Raw genomic sequence first — 14,900 nt, 5'->3', positions numbered from 1 at the left:
GATTTACTCTTTCGTCTAACACTGTGGTATATAATTAAGCGCATCACATACAAAATTGACCAAACTCTATACATATCATGCTAACGCTCTCAAACATCGGCTGCCACCTTGACCTCTTCTGTGAAGAAGAGAGTCAGCCAGTGTATTACGGTGCGCTGTATCCACATGAAACTACTCATTGAGGACTAGATCCCGCAGAGATGCCATTTAATCATTTTCCATGAATGCTCACGACAGTAGCTCGCGAATAGCCGATCAGCTTCGCGTTTCCCGAGATGTCCGCTCCCAGGTGCCAGGCCACAGTAAGCTGCTCAGTGTCTAAGTCGCTTATGTCAGTGGATTTCATCATTTGCGTCCGTAATCACCAGTAAAACGTTTACGCATTCGCCTGTGTTCAAATGTGTGTGAATCCTATGGGATCAAACTGCTGAGGTCATCGGTCCCTAGACTTACACTCTACTCAAACTAACTTATGCTAAGAACAACACACACACCTATGGCCGTGTGACTCTAAGCTCCGGAGGGAGGGGCCGCTCAGTCCGTAACGTGGCGCCTCAAACCACGAGGCCACTCGGCGGGGCCATTCGCCTGTGCCCTATTTATTTACATCCCTTACCACATCGCCTGCCCGCATGCCCACCTAGAGGCATTCATTCTCACGGCGGGTCGTGGTTGTTTTGATGTGGCTCATCACTGTATATTGTATAAACTCTAGTGTTGCCAGGGTATCATTAACCAGATAGAAAAACAGTGTGATATCTCAAGCGATACACAGCTTTAGCTGTCACGTCGAACACTTCCTGTATCTCTCGTCACTCTGGCACTAATCACCCACGCGTGTTTTGGCAGTTTCCTTGTTGTTAGTATGTGTATCAAACACACACATGGCTCTGAGCACTATGGGACCTAATATCTGAGGTCATCAGTCCGCTAGAACTTAGAACTACTTAAACCTAACTAACCTCACACACATCTATGCCCGAGGCAGGATTCGAACCTGCGACCGTAGCGGTCGAGCCGTACCACACTGAAGCGCCTAGAACTGCTCGGCCACACTGGCTGGCGTGTGTATCAAAATGCTGCATTTGATTAGTAGAGTACAAATCGAAACAGTATTTTGTCGACGCCATTTCTGAAGTTGGCGTTCCAATTTTATCGATGTTTTCATCCATTAAAACATATAGATCTTATAATTACATTTTTCCATGAGACATTTAAGTCTCTTTTTTTGTGTACGATAATGAGTCAAGCAGAAGAAATGAATTAAAATTCATACTGCTGCCGGTACTCCAGGCTGAGTGTTGTTAAGTAGAAATGCCAACAATTGCAGTACCGCAGCAATATGCTTAATGATTCTGCACGAACTACGTAAGTTGATTGTGCTCCCGAACACAAACCTGATATCTTCTGCTTATTTTCCCTTGCATGGTTAGCATTTCCGCCTAGCAAGCAAGAAGACCCGGGTTCGAGTCCCGGCAGCAGCACAAATGTTAATTCATTTCTTCTGCTTCAGTCATTATCGTAATTAAAACATAGTATTTCAGATGATCCTAATTATTTGAATCAGCATACTTTGACTCGGTATTCAACTCAGATACTTCCTTTCTTATAACGTTCTTTTGTATTAAGGGTCAAGATATACTCTAAGAACATAAAGACAAGAAAGACACACCATGAAATAATTATCTCAATGGGGAGAAGTGGGACCGAAATCGGTGGATATGATGTACACGTGCAGACAAACAAAGGATCACAACTTTAGAAAAATCGAAAAATTTACTTCAAGGGAAAGAGATTCACAAATAGGTAAAGTCAGTAACGCGTTAATCCATCTCTGGTCCTAATGCAAGCAATTTTTTCGTTTCCCATTGATTGATGGAGTTGTTAGATGTCCTCCTGAGGGATATCGAACTAAATTCTGTCCAATTGGTGTTAGATCGTGAATATCCCGTGCTGGTTGGAGGGCTGCGCTCCTGCCGCGTACTTGGCCAAAGTAGTTTTTGGCAAGTACGAAGACTAGCAGTGGAAACTCTAGCAGTGTGTGGCCGGGCGTTGCCATGCCGTATTGTAAGCCCAGGATGCCTTATCACGAAGAGCAACAAAACGGGACATAGAATATCGTCCATTTGCCTCTGTGTTGTAAGGGTGAAAAAGCCAAGGCTTCCTGCTATGAAGTGGAAAGGGACCCCAGATCATCCCTCCACGTTGTCGGACCGTATGGCGGGCGACGTTCAGGCTGGTATCCCACCGCTGTCTGGCCGTCTCTAGACACGTCTTCGGCCTGGAATCTTATTGGAGAAGATTTGTCCTCAGTGGTGGGTCCCGCTTCGAACTGAGACCAGTTTACCAGTGAAGACGTTCCTGGAGAGGCCCCTGACAGCAGTGGGCTACCAATCTCACTTTGCCCGCCAGATGAACCGACGACTTGGATCGACGGATTGGAGTGCAATTGCTTTTCATAGCAAGACGACTTTGGTTGTCATCCACGGTACTACGTCGACGATGTTTTACGTCTCGTTTCCAAGCAAGCCATCCTAGGCTTACATTTCAGTAAGACAATGCCCAGCTGCACACTACGAGAGTTTTTACTGCTTGTCTGCGTACTTGCCAAACTCTCCCTTCGCCAGCAACGTTACCGGATCTCTCGCTAACTGTGCACGTTTGAGCGTGATTGACAGTGGGCTGCAAACAGCTCAGGATTTTGACAATCTACCGCGCCATTTTGACAGAATATGGTACGATATCCGTCAGGAGGACATACAGTAAGTCTGTCAATGGCAACCCCAATAGACGCTAGCTTCAGGGCTGGACATGGAGCAAACATTATTGACTTGCTCAGTTCGAGAAGTGTTTTCTATTGAATAGATCAGACATTTTTTCTTATCTTCTTTTTTTAATTGTAACCTTTTGTTTGTGCATCATATCTACCGTTTTCCGTCCCATTGGGATAATTCGTTCACGGTGCGTCTTAGAGGATATGTTTTTAAGTAATGCTCTCGTATCAGGTCTGTACGCCCGCGTGGTAGCACTCTAATGGTCGACATCGGTTCCCACGTGTCGCTGCATCAATAAACATCTTATCATCCACGTATTGCTTCCCCGGGAGTGCATCCTTCATTGGGCCAAACAGACGAGAGTCGGAAGGTGCGGGATCCGGTCTGTAGAATGGATGAGAAAGAGCTGTCCGATGCAGTTACGTGAGCACCTTTCGGGTGTGCAGGCTTGTGTGAGGCCTTGCGTTGCCGTGGAGAAGGAGAACTTCGCTTGCATTTTTGTAGCGACGAAACCACGCTTCAGTTTCCTAACGATAGCAAAGTACACTTCCGAGTTGATCGTTGGACTATCAGGGAAGAAATCGAACTGAATAACACCTTCAGAGTCTCAGAAGAACGTCACCATGACTAATGGCTGAAGGTGCGGCTTTGAACATTTTCTTGGGGAGAGGTGGTATGGCGCGACTCCATGGATTGCCGTTTCGTCTGCGGTTCGAAATGATGAGCTCATGTTTCATAACTTATGACGATATTCGACAGAAAATTGTCACAATTAGCGACCCAGTACGCAAGGGATTCCGCACAGATGGTTCTTCGTTGCTCGTTATGGTCTTCTGTTACGCGGCATGGAACACAGGGGCACACAGCTTGGAATACACCAACTAGTGGCGATTGTGTCAGCACTACCAACAGAGATGTCCAGTTGATCAGCTAGGTGTTTGATTGGGATTCTTCGATCACAGTGAGAGAGGGTGTAAGACCAGGATGTAGTCTCTCGCCCCTACTGTTCGGTCTATAAATCATGGACGAAAATAAATCAAAGATTCAACAGCGGGTTAAAATGCAAGGTTCAAAAATGGCTCTGAGCACTATGGGACTCAACTGCTGAGGTCATTAGTCCCCTAGAACTTAGAACTAGTTAAACCTAACTAACCTAAGGACATCACAAACATCCATGCCCGAGGCAGGATTCGAACCTGCGACCGTAGCGGTCTTGCGGTTCCAGACTGCAGCGCCTTTAACCGCACGGCCACTTCGGCCGGCTTAAAATGCAAGGGGGAAGGATATCAGTGACAGGATACACTGATGACATTGCTATCCTCCGTGAAAGAAGAATAACAGGATGCGATGAATGGAATGAACAGTCCGATGAGCACCGAATACGGACTGAGAGTAAATCGAAAAAAGACGAACGTAATGAGAAGTAAAGAAATTAGAACAGCGGAAAACCTACTATCAGAATTGATGAACACGAAACAGGTGAAGTTAAGGAATTCTGGTACCTTGGCAGCAAAACAACCATGATGGACGAAGCAGGGAGGACTTAAAAATAAGACTAGCAGAGCTAGAAAGAGCATACCAGTCCAAGGTAAGTGTACTAGTATCAAACATAGGCCTTAATTTGAGGAAGATATTTCTGTAAATGTGTTTGTGGAGCACAGCACTATATGACAGTGAAACGTGGACCGTGAGAGAATCAGGACAGAGGAGAATTGAAGTACTTGAGATGTGGTGCTACAGAAGAATGTTTTAAAATCAGGTGAACTAATGAGGTAGGGAATGACGAGGTTCTGTGCAGAATCGTCAAGGTAATGAATGTAGGGATAAAACAGACAACAATACGGAACGGGATGATAAGTCGTCTGTTAAGACTTCCTTGGTCCTACAGGGAGCTGCAGACGTTGAAAACTTTAGGAGAAATCAGAGATAGGAATACATCTAGAAAATAATTGAGGACGCAGGTTGCCATTGCTACTCTGATATGTCTGAGAGGAAGTTTGGCATAAGAGAAAAATTCATCTCATGCCGCATCAAACCATTCAGAAGACTGACTGCTAAAATGCACACAGATGGAAACAATCGCAACACAAAAAATTTTAATTAATGTAGAATCATAAGATTTCGGAAATACATTTGTCTAGGTAAGTGATTAACATTGCTAGATTAAGGGGAGAAAATGAGAAATGCTGCACATTAATAGACGGTGAACCGGCAGGCGTTGAATGCAGGGATGCAAACGTGCATGCGTTGTGTTGGTGCCGGATGTCAGTTTGTGGGATGGAGTTCCATGTCTGTTGCACTTGGTCGGTCGATACAGGGCCGCTGAATGCTGATTGTGAATGACGCTGGAGTTGTCCGATGATGTGCCATACCTGCTAAGGCAACAAGTCCGCAATCTGTAGCGCAACTTGGGTTACAACAGCGGTATGTGGGAGAGCATCATCTTGATGGAGAACACTCTTCGAATGCTGTTCGTGAATAACAGCACATAAGCTGTAATTACCAGACTAACGCACAAATTTTCAGTCAGGTGAATGAGATAACCACGACAGTACCTCTGGTGATGCATTAAATCATACACCAGGTCCAGTATGCCTACCACACAGAGAGGTTGGTTGCTGGTCCGCCACGGGCCTACTTTTAACCACCACAGGGCTATCACTGGCACCGAGGCAAAAGCAGCTTTCATCACAAAACATAACACTCCTTCAACTGGCCCACCAATGAGCTCTCACTTGACACTACTGAAATCGCAAATGGCGGTGGTTTGGGTTGAGTGGACTGCACCAAATAAGGCGTCTGGGTCGAAGCTGTCCTTGAAGTAATCGATTTCTAGCAGGTCGTTGTGTCAATGCCGAGCCAACTACTGCTCAGGTTGCTGCTGCAGATGTAGCACGAGGTGCCACAGCCAGACGTCGAAGACTATGGTGTTCCCTCTCGTTAGTGGTGTGTGGCCATTTGGGACCCGGTCTTCTTGTGACCATTCGCTCCCGAGACCACAACTGCAGTCAGACATGTACAGCGGCTGCATTCCTGCCAAAGCCTTTCTGCAATATTGCAGAAGGAACATCCAGATTCTCCTAGACCTGTGACAAGACCTCGTAGAAACTCAGTGAGGTATTGGTAACGGCGTCTTTGGTAACGTCGTCTTTGCTCCATAAAGACCTTGTTGACCAACATCAGCTCACCATGCCCTATCTCAAAAGTCACTAAATCTCACGTCCTTCACAGTGTGCATTTAAAGCAATCCTGACAGCATGCTCATAGTGGGGCTACTAGCGCTACACTTTAGCGAATGGCATGTGAATAGAGATAATCTTTCAGATGCGGAAACATGCCTCCCAACTTTTGCTTACATCCGTCAGTGTAGCCCGTATATAGTCGAAAATGAGCGTTGTGAAGGACCAGATAGTGTTGCACGGACGTACTGACCTCAACATCTTTCAATCCAGCACACTCACCGATCAACGTCAGGTGCATTATACTCCTTCCCCAGATGCTTATTTTCAGAGGTGCATTCGCAGATGCCTTCTTTGTTATGGATGAAATTGACGACGGCATCGAAATGGACAGTTGGAGTAGCTTTAGAAATGAGAGACCAGCCCTTTTCCCCGTTCTAGGTCCCATACAGCGCATGCGGGATGTGCTGGGGATCTACGTGCACCAACCACAGTCCAACAGCTGTCGAACGCGCTGATCTAGGAATAGAACGCCCTTCCAGAATAACTCCTTACCAACTTTGCTAGCATGGGAGTACGTTGCAGAGCATGCAATGTCGTCTGAGGTGACCACTCACCATATTAAGAACCATGTACCGCCTTTTGTAATGTCCATAGGCAATTATAATTTCAGTTGGCTTCAGTGTAGTTGCTGTCAAAGTGCTATTTTTCTTCATCTCATTTCATATTTCTTTACCTGCCTTCTACAATATATTGTAGCGGTGCTTTCAGCATATCGTCCCAGTCTCAGGGAGCTGTATTTGTTGGCACAAAAGTATCATGTGTAAGTTAGTTTAGCACACCAGTGCATGTGCAAATGCAAGCTGAAATTTTTAACTTGCCACAGAAAGATAATGAGAACTGAGAAGGATGCACAGAGATTACATCATATATTGTCGAGGAGTGCTTACGTAAGTTGCTTATAATGCAGAAAAATTTTGCATGAAATAAGAATATTCTGATAAATGTCTCAGAACACACTAAACGCTGATTGCTATTAAAACCCAGTCTGTACCACCATCCACGAATGGCAGGAATTGAGGCAAAAAATATTCGTGCACATGCAGTAGCTGTCTCAGAGAGAAGTGCGCTGTCTCTGTAACACTACCTTACTAACAGGACGTTGTTTGCAAGTATTACGTTTCTGTTTAGCAGGCACTAAGGATCTCAGCATTATCACCATGCTGCGCTGTATCGATTTGGCATGATTTAACATACGTTCTGAACATTTTTGTTGACACCGAAACGCATTAAAACATAGATGTACACTCAAGAAACAATTTCTGTCTCAGCTGTCCACAGAGTGCCCTACAGAAGTGTCCAGCTGGCTTCTAAATCAGCGGTTCAATACGTACAACGATATTCAGTATTAAATGGACAGTGTGGAGGTATATCACTGTAGAATAAGTTTTATTTTGTATGTAGCCACTCTCAAGCGCATAGTGTCCATTGTTTAATATTTCAACAATATTTCAACAAAAAGCCCTTTTACAGGCAAGCAATCACAGTACAGGTATCCACAACACATACTGATTCGGTCAGCAGAGGTTTTGAAAGCAAACAGAGAGCAAATTGCTTCCTTATTTCCTTGTACATTCTATATAGATACTCCTCTATCTCTTTCTCTGCCTCAGTTGTGCTGTTTAGAGACGTAGATGGAACATGTATACAAAATCTGGAGGTATCAGTTTTCTATAAGCGCTTTATCTTGTCTGCAGGCTGTCCTCTTCATTGTGGAGGGAGGCACGTTACGTGAACTGGTGCAGCTAATGTACAGCATGCGGACCCAGTACGGTGCCGACGAGGGCAGTGAAAACATCCGCAGCTGCTACCAGGACAACGTAGACCGCATGTATCGTTACTTCCAGGTTAGTGTTGCAATCCAGCGTGGAACCCGACAGAAACGCAAGTGGTTTTTAATTATATAGAAATTTGTAGACTAAGGTTTTCCATTAGCGAACAGACTCACTAAAATAGGTCAATGGAAAGTTTTTTAATACAACTGTTGTACTTAAAAGTAGAAAATTAAAAGAGAAGTAGACTTCTCAAGATAACTGAATTGAATGTGGAATTTCTAAAAATTAGTATGACAGTAAAGTGATGGTTGAAGTATACTTCTCTTCCCTGGACATGGCCTTTGACTGTCATATGGTTTGCCCGTCGTGAGCATAAAGTACCTGAATAACTAATTGAATGAGTCCAACTGCTGTAACACAGTCCCAAAATACGATCTTTCCTGCTTCTGTGTTATCAGTGACTTTTGCGTTTCTGTTGGTGCACATTAAGGATTTGCCATTTTTGTTTTGTTCATGAGAATAATAAGCACAGTCATGGGGGATCTTCAGAAATTAGCAGCTTTATCACTGATGTATGCTCATGACGTTTTTCTGTGCACAATAAGGATTTCTAACAAGTCCAAGCATGAAACAACCGTCATACACAGTACCGACTACTCCTCCGTGTAAAGGAGTACCTGTCAACAGATAGAATTAATATGGACACTATGAAGATCGATGGTATGGATGTTTAAGGAGAAATGTCTTCAAGTAAATTGGCTCCAAAATTGCTCCCGACCGCTCACTTGTTTCTGAAATCACAAACCGCAACAGCAATGCATGGCTTAAATGGTGGACAATGACTGGTGTGCCTTGTAATACCGGAACGACCCAAGTTGAAAATACAACTTCTTCCACTTACCACGTACGGTGAAGAATGCTGGCCCACAGGAAAAGGATCAGAGTAACTATTTACTGTAGTGGAAACTTAAATACTTTGGTGGGCATGTGCGTTTACATTTCACGATCATGTGGGCAAAAATTAAATTTTGAGGCATTATGGACTGGCACCTGTCGTTGAGAAGCAGAGGGAAAGCCGTCTCCGATGTTATTGATACGTACTTTCAGCAGATCAAGAAACAAAGGCATGACGCAGGTTTTCGTAGGATGTCGATGGTAAACGACCAGTTGGGAAACCGAGGCCACATGGTCCTCGTGGACCATGCGTAAGATTGCGCCCGGTGCTGACGGATGGCTAAAAGGGCGAACAATGAGGATTAGGAAGACGGAGAAGAAAAGAGGATAAAATGAACCATCAGTAGCAGTGCACAGGTACATTATAATTCGTGGTCCAAGAAGTTTCGGGATTGCAGCCATACACGGCGGAGAACCATTCAGCCGTCTTTCTATCAAAAATGGGCGAGGAGGCGCATGAGCAAAAGCAGCCGCTTAATGGGTGACCTCTGTCGAGTTTCGCGCCCCTGTCCATTTATGGCGGGCAGGCGAAAGCGCAATAGTGATGCTATATGCATGCTCTCTGTCGGAATGTGAACTCGCGGAGTTGAAATTCAGATGCCAAAATTAATCAAATTGTCACTAGACGTGTCATTTGGCGTAACACGTTTCGTTTCTGAAGACATTAAAAAAATCACCTGGTCCACGGCTTATAATGGTGAAAGTTGCCATCACGATTAACAAGGTCTTGCACTAATCTGATTTCCAACGATTCCTTAATAACTGAACCCCAGAAGGATCTCGTAGAGGCTAAGATTTCCATGACAGAATATTCCACAGTAGGTACTGTGGAGGTATAATGCTCGGCTATAACTAGCTTAATGGGCTGCGAAAGTCGTGTGTGGTGATCAAGTTCAACGCATTATTCATGCTATGTGCGCGTTATAGGACCAATGTTTGCTCTCCCACTCTGGAAAGGTATTCTGTAGATTCCAATCGCAGAACATTCTTTGACAAACCGAGAAGAGGATCTTGTGGATGGGCGGGTGATTACTTTAAAATGATGTTTCCTTAAGATTCTGCCTAATTTTGACGAAATATTCGGTGTTAGCGTTTCTTCTTTCTGAAACCTGTGCTAATCTAATGTGGAGAATGTCTTAGTATTTGAACACTGATTGCAGCGTTCCAGCTCCTTTACAAGGCTGTTTCCATCAGACACATGGCACATATCGTGCCGTAGATGGAGCGTGCTATATTCGGAGTGGGTGCGAAACACAACACAGGTCGCTCATGTAGTGGCTTCAAAAAAATGTTCAGATGTGTGTGAAATCTTAAGGGACCTAACTGCTTAGGTCATCAGTCCCTAAGCTTACACACTACTTAAACTAAATTAGCCTACGGACAAATACACACACCCATGCCCGAGGGAGGACTCGAACCTCCACCGGGACCGCAGTGGCTTCATTTACGCATGTGCGTCTAACCCTGAAACATCGGGAAAACTTCAAGAATCACAGTAATTCGATTTATTTGCACAAAAACTACCAATAGCTATTATCAACAAAATTTGTTAATACATTACTCTGAACTGATTTCACCTTTTAAAATCAAAAGTTACAAAAAAAGTCTTCATAACAATATTAGGGCCACTTTCGCGGAAGTAACGTTTTACTAAAATCATAAGGAACACTGAAATGCGGATTTTTATTCACGTAGACAAGTAATTCACAATACCAGGTAGTAGCTTCCCGTGAGTTAAGGTCTTTACCAGCGTGTGACTTTCACACTCATTGCAAGTAAGGACAGCGCCTGCAGGTGGTAGCTGTTGCGAATTTCATGACTACAGCCACGTTAGACTGGGACCAGTGTCTGTCAACAGCGATTGTAAATTGATATTACAGAGCGCTACAAGTTGCATGTAACTTTTTCTTTATTTTACATGTTTCGACCAACGAGAGCATTTTCACAAATTACGTTGCCGAGTGCCACTCGTTACAAATATCGGGCTGTGCTTAGTGCCGCCGTCATATATAAAATGGAATTATTTGTAAAGAGCGGCCCTCGGCCAAGTAATTTCTGGAGATGATCGCGTTGATCGAGTGAAACATGTAAAATAAAGAAAAAGTCACTTGTGACTTATGGCGGCTCTATAGTTTTAATTTCTAAAGGTCACTCTTACGCTGCAGCATATGCCTGATCTCGCTATCAGTGAATATAATTGACAATCATCACTTACGCTTGCGACCAAATTGTTAAGTATTCTGCAATAGAATTCTTACAGCTTTATTACAGCTGTACTTCGCCCTGGGAGTTAATAAAAATACACCGTAAAGTTTTCTTAGTATTGTTAGGTTAGCTTTGTTAGCAAAAGTCGTTACGCTAAGGTAAGATGGTTCAAATGGTTCAAATGGCTCTGAGCACTATGGGACTTAACATCTATGGTCATCAGTCCCCTAGAACTTAGAACTACTTAAACCTAACTAACCTAAGGACAGCACACAACATCCAGTCATCACGAGGCAGAGAAAATCCCTGACCCCGCCGGGAATCGAACCCGGGAACCCGCGCGTGGGAAGCGAGAACGCTACCGCACGACCACGAGCTGCGGACGGTAATACATAATGTTTCTCTGTATACAGTTTCTAAAGAAATATTCCCTCTAAAGTACGTACCCACTAAACTGCAACAGTTTGTTCTGCACACATTACAGAAACTATGACCAACCTGCCGAAAAACAGCTCTACTAAGGCTATCACGCAATCATAATTTTATAATATTGTTTTTGTTCTGACTGCCATCCGTTAAAGATTCTTGAAGTTTGATGCGTAACTGTATGTGCCTTATATGGTTATTTCTCTCATCTTGAATAGTAACCGCTAGACTGATCTTGAAAATAATGTATTTGTTTGAATTTGTCAAATTAGAGAAGCGTTCGCTACAGTTGTGGTCGAATTGTAGTTACAATTAGGACTAATAAAAAGAGCAAATTACTTACATGGTGAATTATGGCATTAAAGTTGCAGTAGGACGGGACCGCACATTGTTTGTCTAATAATAAATCACGCAATTAGTGTGTCGTCAGATAACCAGTGTGTATGGGTCCACGGTTCCTCAAGCGTTCCTAAGTTTTGTTTTAAAAACTATAAGAACCACCAAGAGATATCCTCCCGACCTAATGTTATAAAATATCGCTAATGGTCTAGACAACCCAGTCAAAAATTAAAAATACCTACCATGAATCCGGAACAGACGACAGTTGACCGAAGTAAGTGGTTAACTATTACATATAAGGCCACGAACCATCGAGAGTCCCCAAAATTAATGAAAATGTGTGAAATATCAAAGACAATCCACATAGTAATAGAAGCAGGACGATGACTGATATGGAAATCTGTGTGAACCTGAAATACCATAAGTAAAGCAGGCACACTTGAGGAACTGTGGGCTCATATTTTCCGCATATCTGATGGTCGGCTAATTGCATCATTTATTCATAGACCAGTAATATTCGGTCGCGTCCATGTTGTGACTTCCATATCATGATTCACTAAGTAACTAATTTACTTTATTTCTCACTGTTGATTGTAACAATAATTCGACCACAATTTTACCTAACGATTTTCCTGATTTAACACATTTAACTGGATGATTTAGTTTGCAGACTACCAAACACGTCGTTACATAAGTTATTTCCAAGAGAATCCAAGCGGCTATTATTCTAGATGGGTACGGTTGTACCTCATACAAGCCCGCATCTCGTGGTCGTGCGGTAGCGTTCTCGCTTCCCACGCCCGGGTTCCCGGGTTCGATTCCCGGCGGGGTCAGGGATTTTCTCTGCCTCGTGATGGCTGGGTGTTGTGTGCTGTCCTTAGGTTAGTTAGGTTTAAGTAGTTCTAAGTTCTAGGGGACTTATGACCACAGCAGTTGAGTCCCATAGTGCTCCGAGCCATTTTTGTGACGAACGACTAGATGTAGGAAAAACGCAAGGATCACTCTTAGTTATCCCTCAGAATATAACAGTCGATACTAAGACGGGCACAAGCATACTGGAGCTGGGAGCAGTTATACGATTAAGAAATTGTGAAAAGAAATGTGACGTATGTGTCAACGGACAGGACCCTAATCTAGACAAGTGGATGATCCTTCTATCAACAGAGTAATGCCGTAGTCAGCGAGAGGCAGATGCGAAGAAGCAACACTGGATTGCAGAACATTTCAAGAGGTTTCAATTGATGCATAAAAGATTGACGATAATAATCAAAGGCAGGCAGTCATCAAGGAAGACAATGCTAAGACAGAAAATTCATATCCGAACAATGTTATAAGAATACATGTAAGTGTAGGAAAATGTATGTAGAGAAACGATCAGGATCTTTTATGACAGTACAAGGGAAGCAATCCGAAGAACGAACAATAGATGACATCTAAAAACTGTTACAGAAGAAGTCGGTCCCTACAGCAATCGACTCATGCAAAGCCTAGGTTGACGACCTAAGATGCCGTTATGAGAAGGGACCGGAAATTACAACCAGGCTGCAGCAGTCACAGACTATGCATGGTGGCCACCGATGATTGTGATCAGAGCGATAACAGCAGACAAGTTCAGAAGCTTTTGATGTGACACTGGAAAGCAGGTCCATACACTCGCTCAGAGTCAAATGACTGAGCTAAATTATTTGTAATAATTATGTCATCTCGGGGAAGATCAGTTTGGATTCCTTAGAAATGTTGAAACACGTGGGGCAATACTGACCTTACGACTTATCTTAGAAGAAAGATTAAGGAAAGGCCAACGTACGTTTCTAGCATTTGCAGAATTAGAGAAAGATTTTGACAATGTTAACTGGAATACTCTCTTTCAAATTCTAAAGGTGGCTGGGGTAAAATACAAGGAGCGAAAGGCTATTTACAATTTGTACAGAAACCAGATGGCAGTTATAAGAGTAGAGGGGCATGAAAGGGAAGCAGTGGTTGGGAAGGGAGTGAGACAGGGTTGTAGCCTCTCCCCGATGTTATTCAATCAGTAAAGCAAGCAGTAAAGGAAACAAAAGAAAAGTTCGGAGTAGGAATTAAAATCCACGGAGAAGAAATAAAAACTTTGAGATTCGCCGATGACATTGTAATTCTGTCAGAGACAGCAAAGGACTTGGAAGAGCAGTTGAACGGAATGGACAGTGTCTTCAAAGGAGGATATAAGATGAACATCAACAAAAGCAAAACGAAGATAATGGAATGTAGCCCAGTTAAGTCGGGTGATGCTGAGGGAATTAGATTAGGAAATGAGACACTTAAAGTAGTAAAGGAGTTTTGCTATTTGGGGAGCAAAATAACTGATGATGGTCGAAGTAGAGAGGATATAAAATGTAGACTGGCAATGGCAAGAAAGCGTTTCTGAAGAAGAGAAATTTGTTAACATTGAGTATAGATTTAAGTGTCAGGAAGTCGTTTCTGAAGGTATTTGTATGGAGTGTAGCCATGTATGGAAGTGAAACATGGACGATAAATAGTTTGGACAAGAAGAGAATAGAAGCTTTCGAAACGTGGTGCTACAGAAGAATGCTGAAGGTTAGATGGGTAGATCACATAACTAATGAGGAGGTATTGAATAGAATTGGGGAGGAGTTAGTGGCACAACTTGACAAGAAGAAGGGACCGGTTGCTAGGAGATGTTCTGAGGCATCAAGGAATCACAAATGTAGCATTGGAGGGCAGCGTGGAGGGTAAAAATCGCAGAGGGAGACCAAGAGATGAATACACTAAGCAGATTCAGAAGGATGTAGGTTGCAGTAAGTACTGGGAGATGAAGAAGCTTGCACAGGATAGAGTAGCATTGAGAGCTGCATCAAACTAGTCTCAGGTCTGAAGACCACAACAACAACAACAATTATGTCACGTGAAGTTCTTCATCATGTGTGAATTACAATCTTGCTTGAATGATTATATATTACGTCGGAAGACAATACTGTCCTCAGGTAAACATATAGTTCAAAATTCCAGCTATGTTACTAGGTACACTCTGTTTCACAGAAGCAGCAACAACAGTCAATTTTGGCATTTATTCCCAAAGTATATGGATAGTTTTTCTACGATGGTCAGAAGAAGCAATGGAACCAATTGAGCTTCAGTCGACATAACAATGTCCTCGGCGCAAAACACAACTTGAGTGCTAAATGCCATTA

At 43.3% G+C, this 14,900-nt stretch overlaps 1 protein-coding gene across 1 annotated transcript in view; it reads left to right on the top strand.

The window, feature by feature from the left end:
* LOC126237050 (odorant receptor 2a-like) overlaps window positions 1–14,900 on the top strand; it is a 70,298-nt gene that overhangs the window by 26,611 nt on the left and 28,787 nt on the right. Inside the window, exon 3 of the mRNA XM_049946820.1 lies at window positions 7,711–7,860. Within this exon, the coding sequence (XP_049802777.1) occupies window positions 7,711–7,860 (150 nt within the window). The remainder of the gene's footprint in view (window positions 1–7,710; window positions 7,861–14,900) is intronic.

The sequence above is a fragment of the Schistocerca nitens genome, chromosome 1, assembly GCF_023898315.1.
Source record: "Schistocerca nitens isolate TAMUIC-IGC-003100 chromosome 1, iqSchNite1.1, whole genome shotgun sequence".
Taxonomy (NCBI): domain Eukaryota; kingdom Metazoa; phylum Arthropoda; class Insecta; order Orthoptera; family Acrididae; genus Schistocerca; species Schistocerca nitens.
The sequence above is the reverse complement of the archived record's forward strand: the minus strand, read 5'-3'. Positions and strand labels throughout refer to the sequence as shown.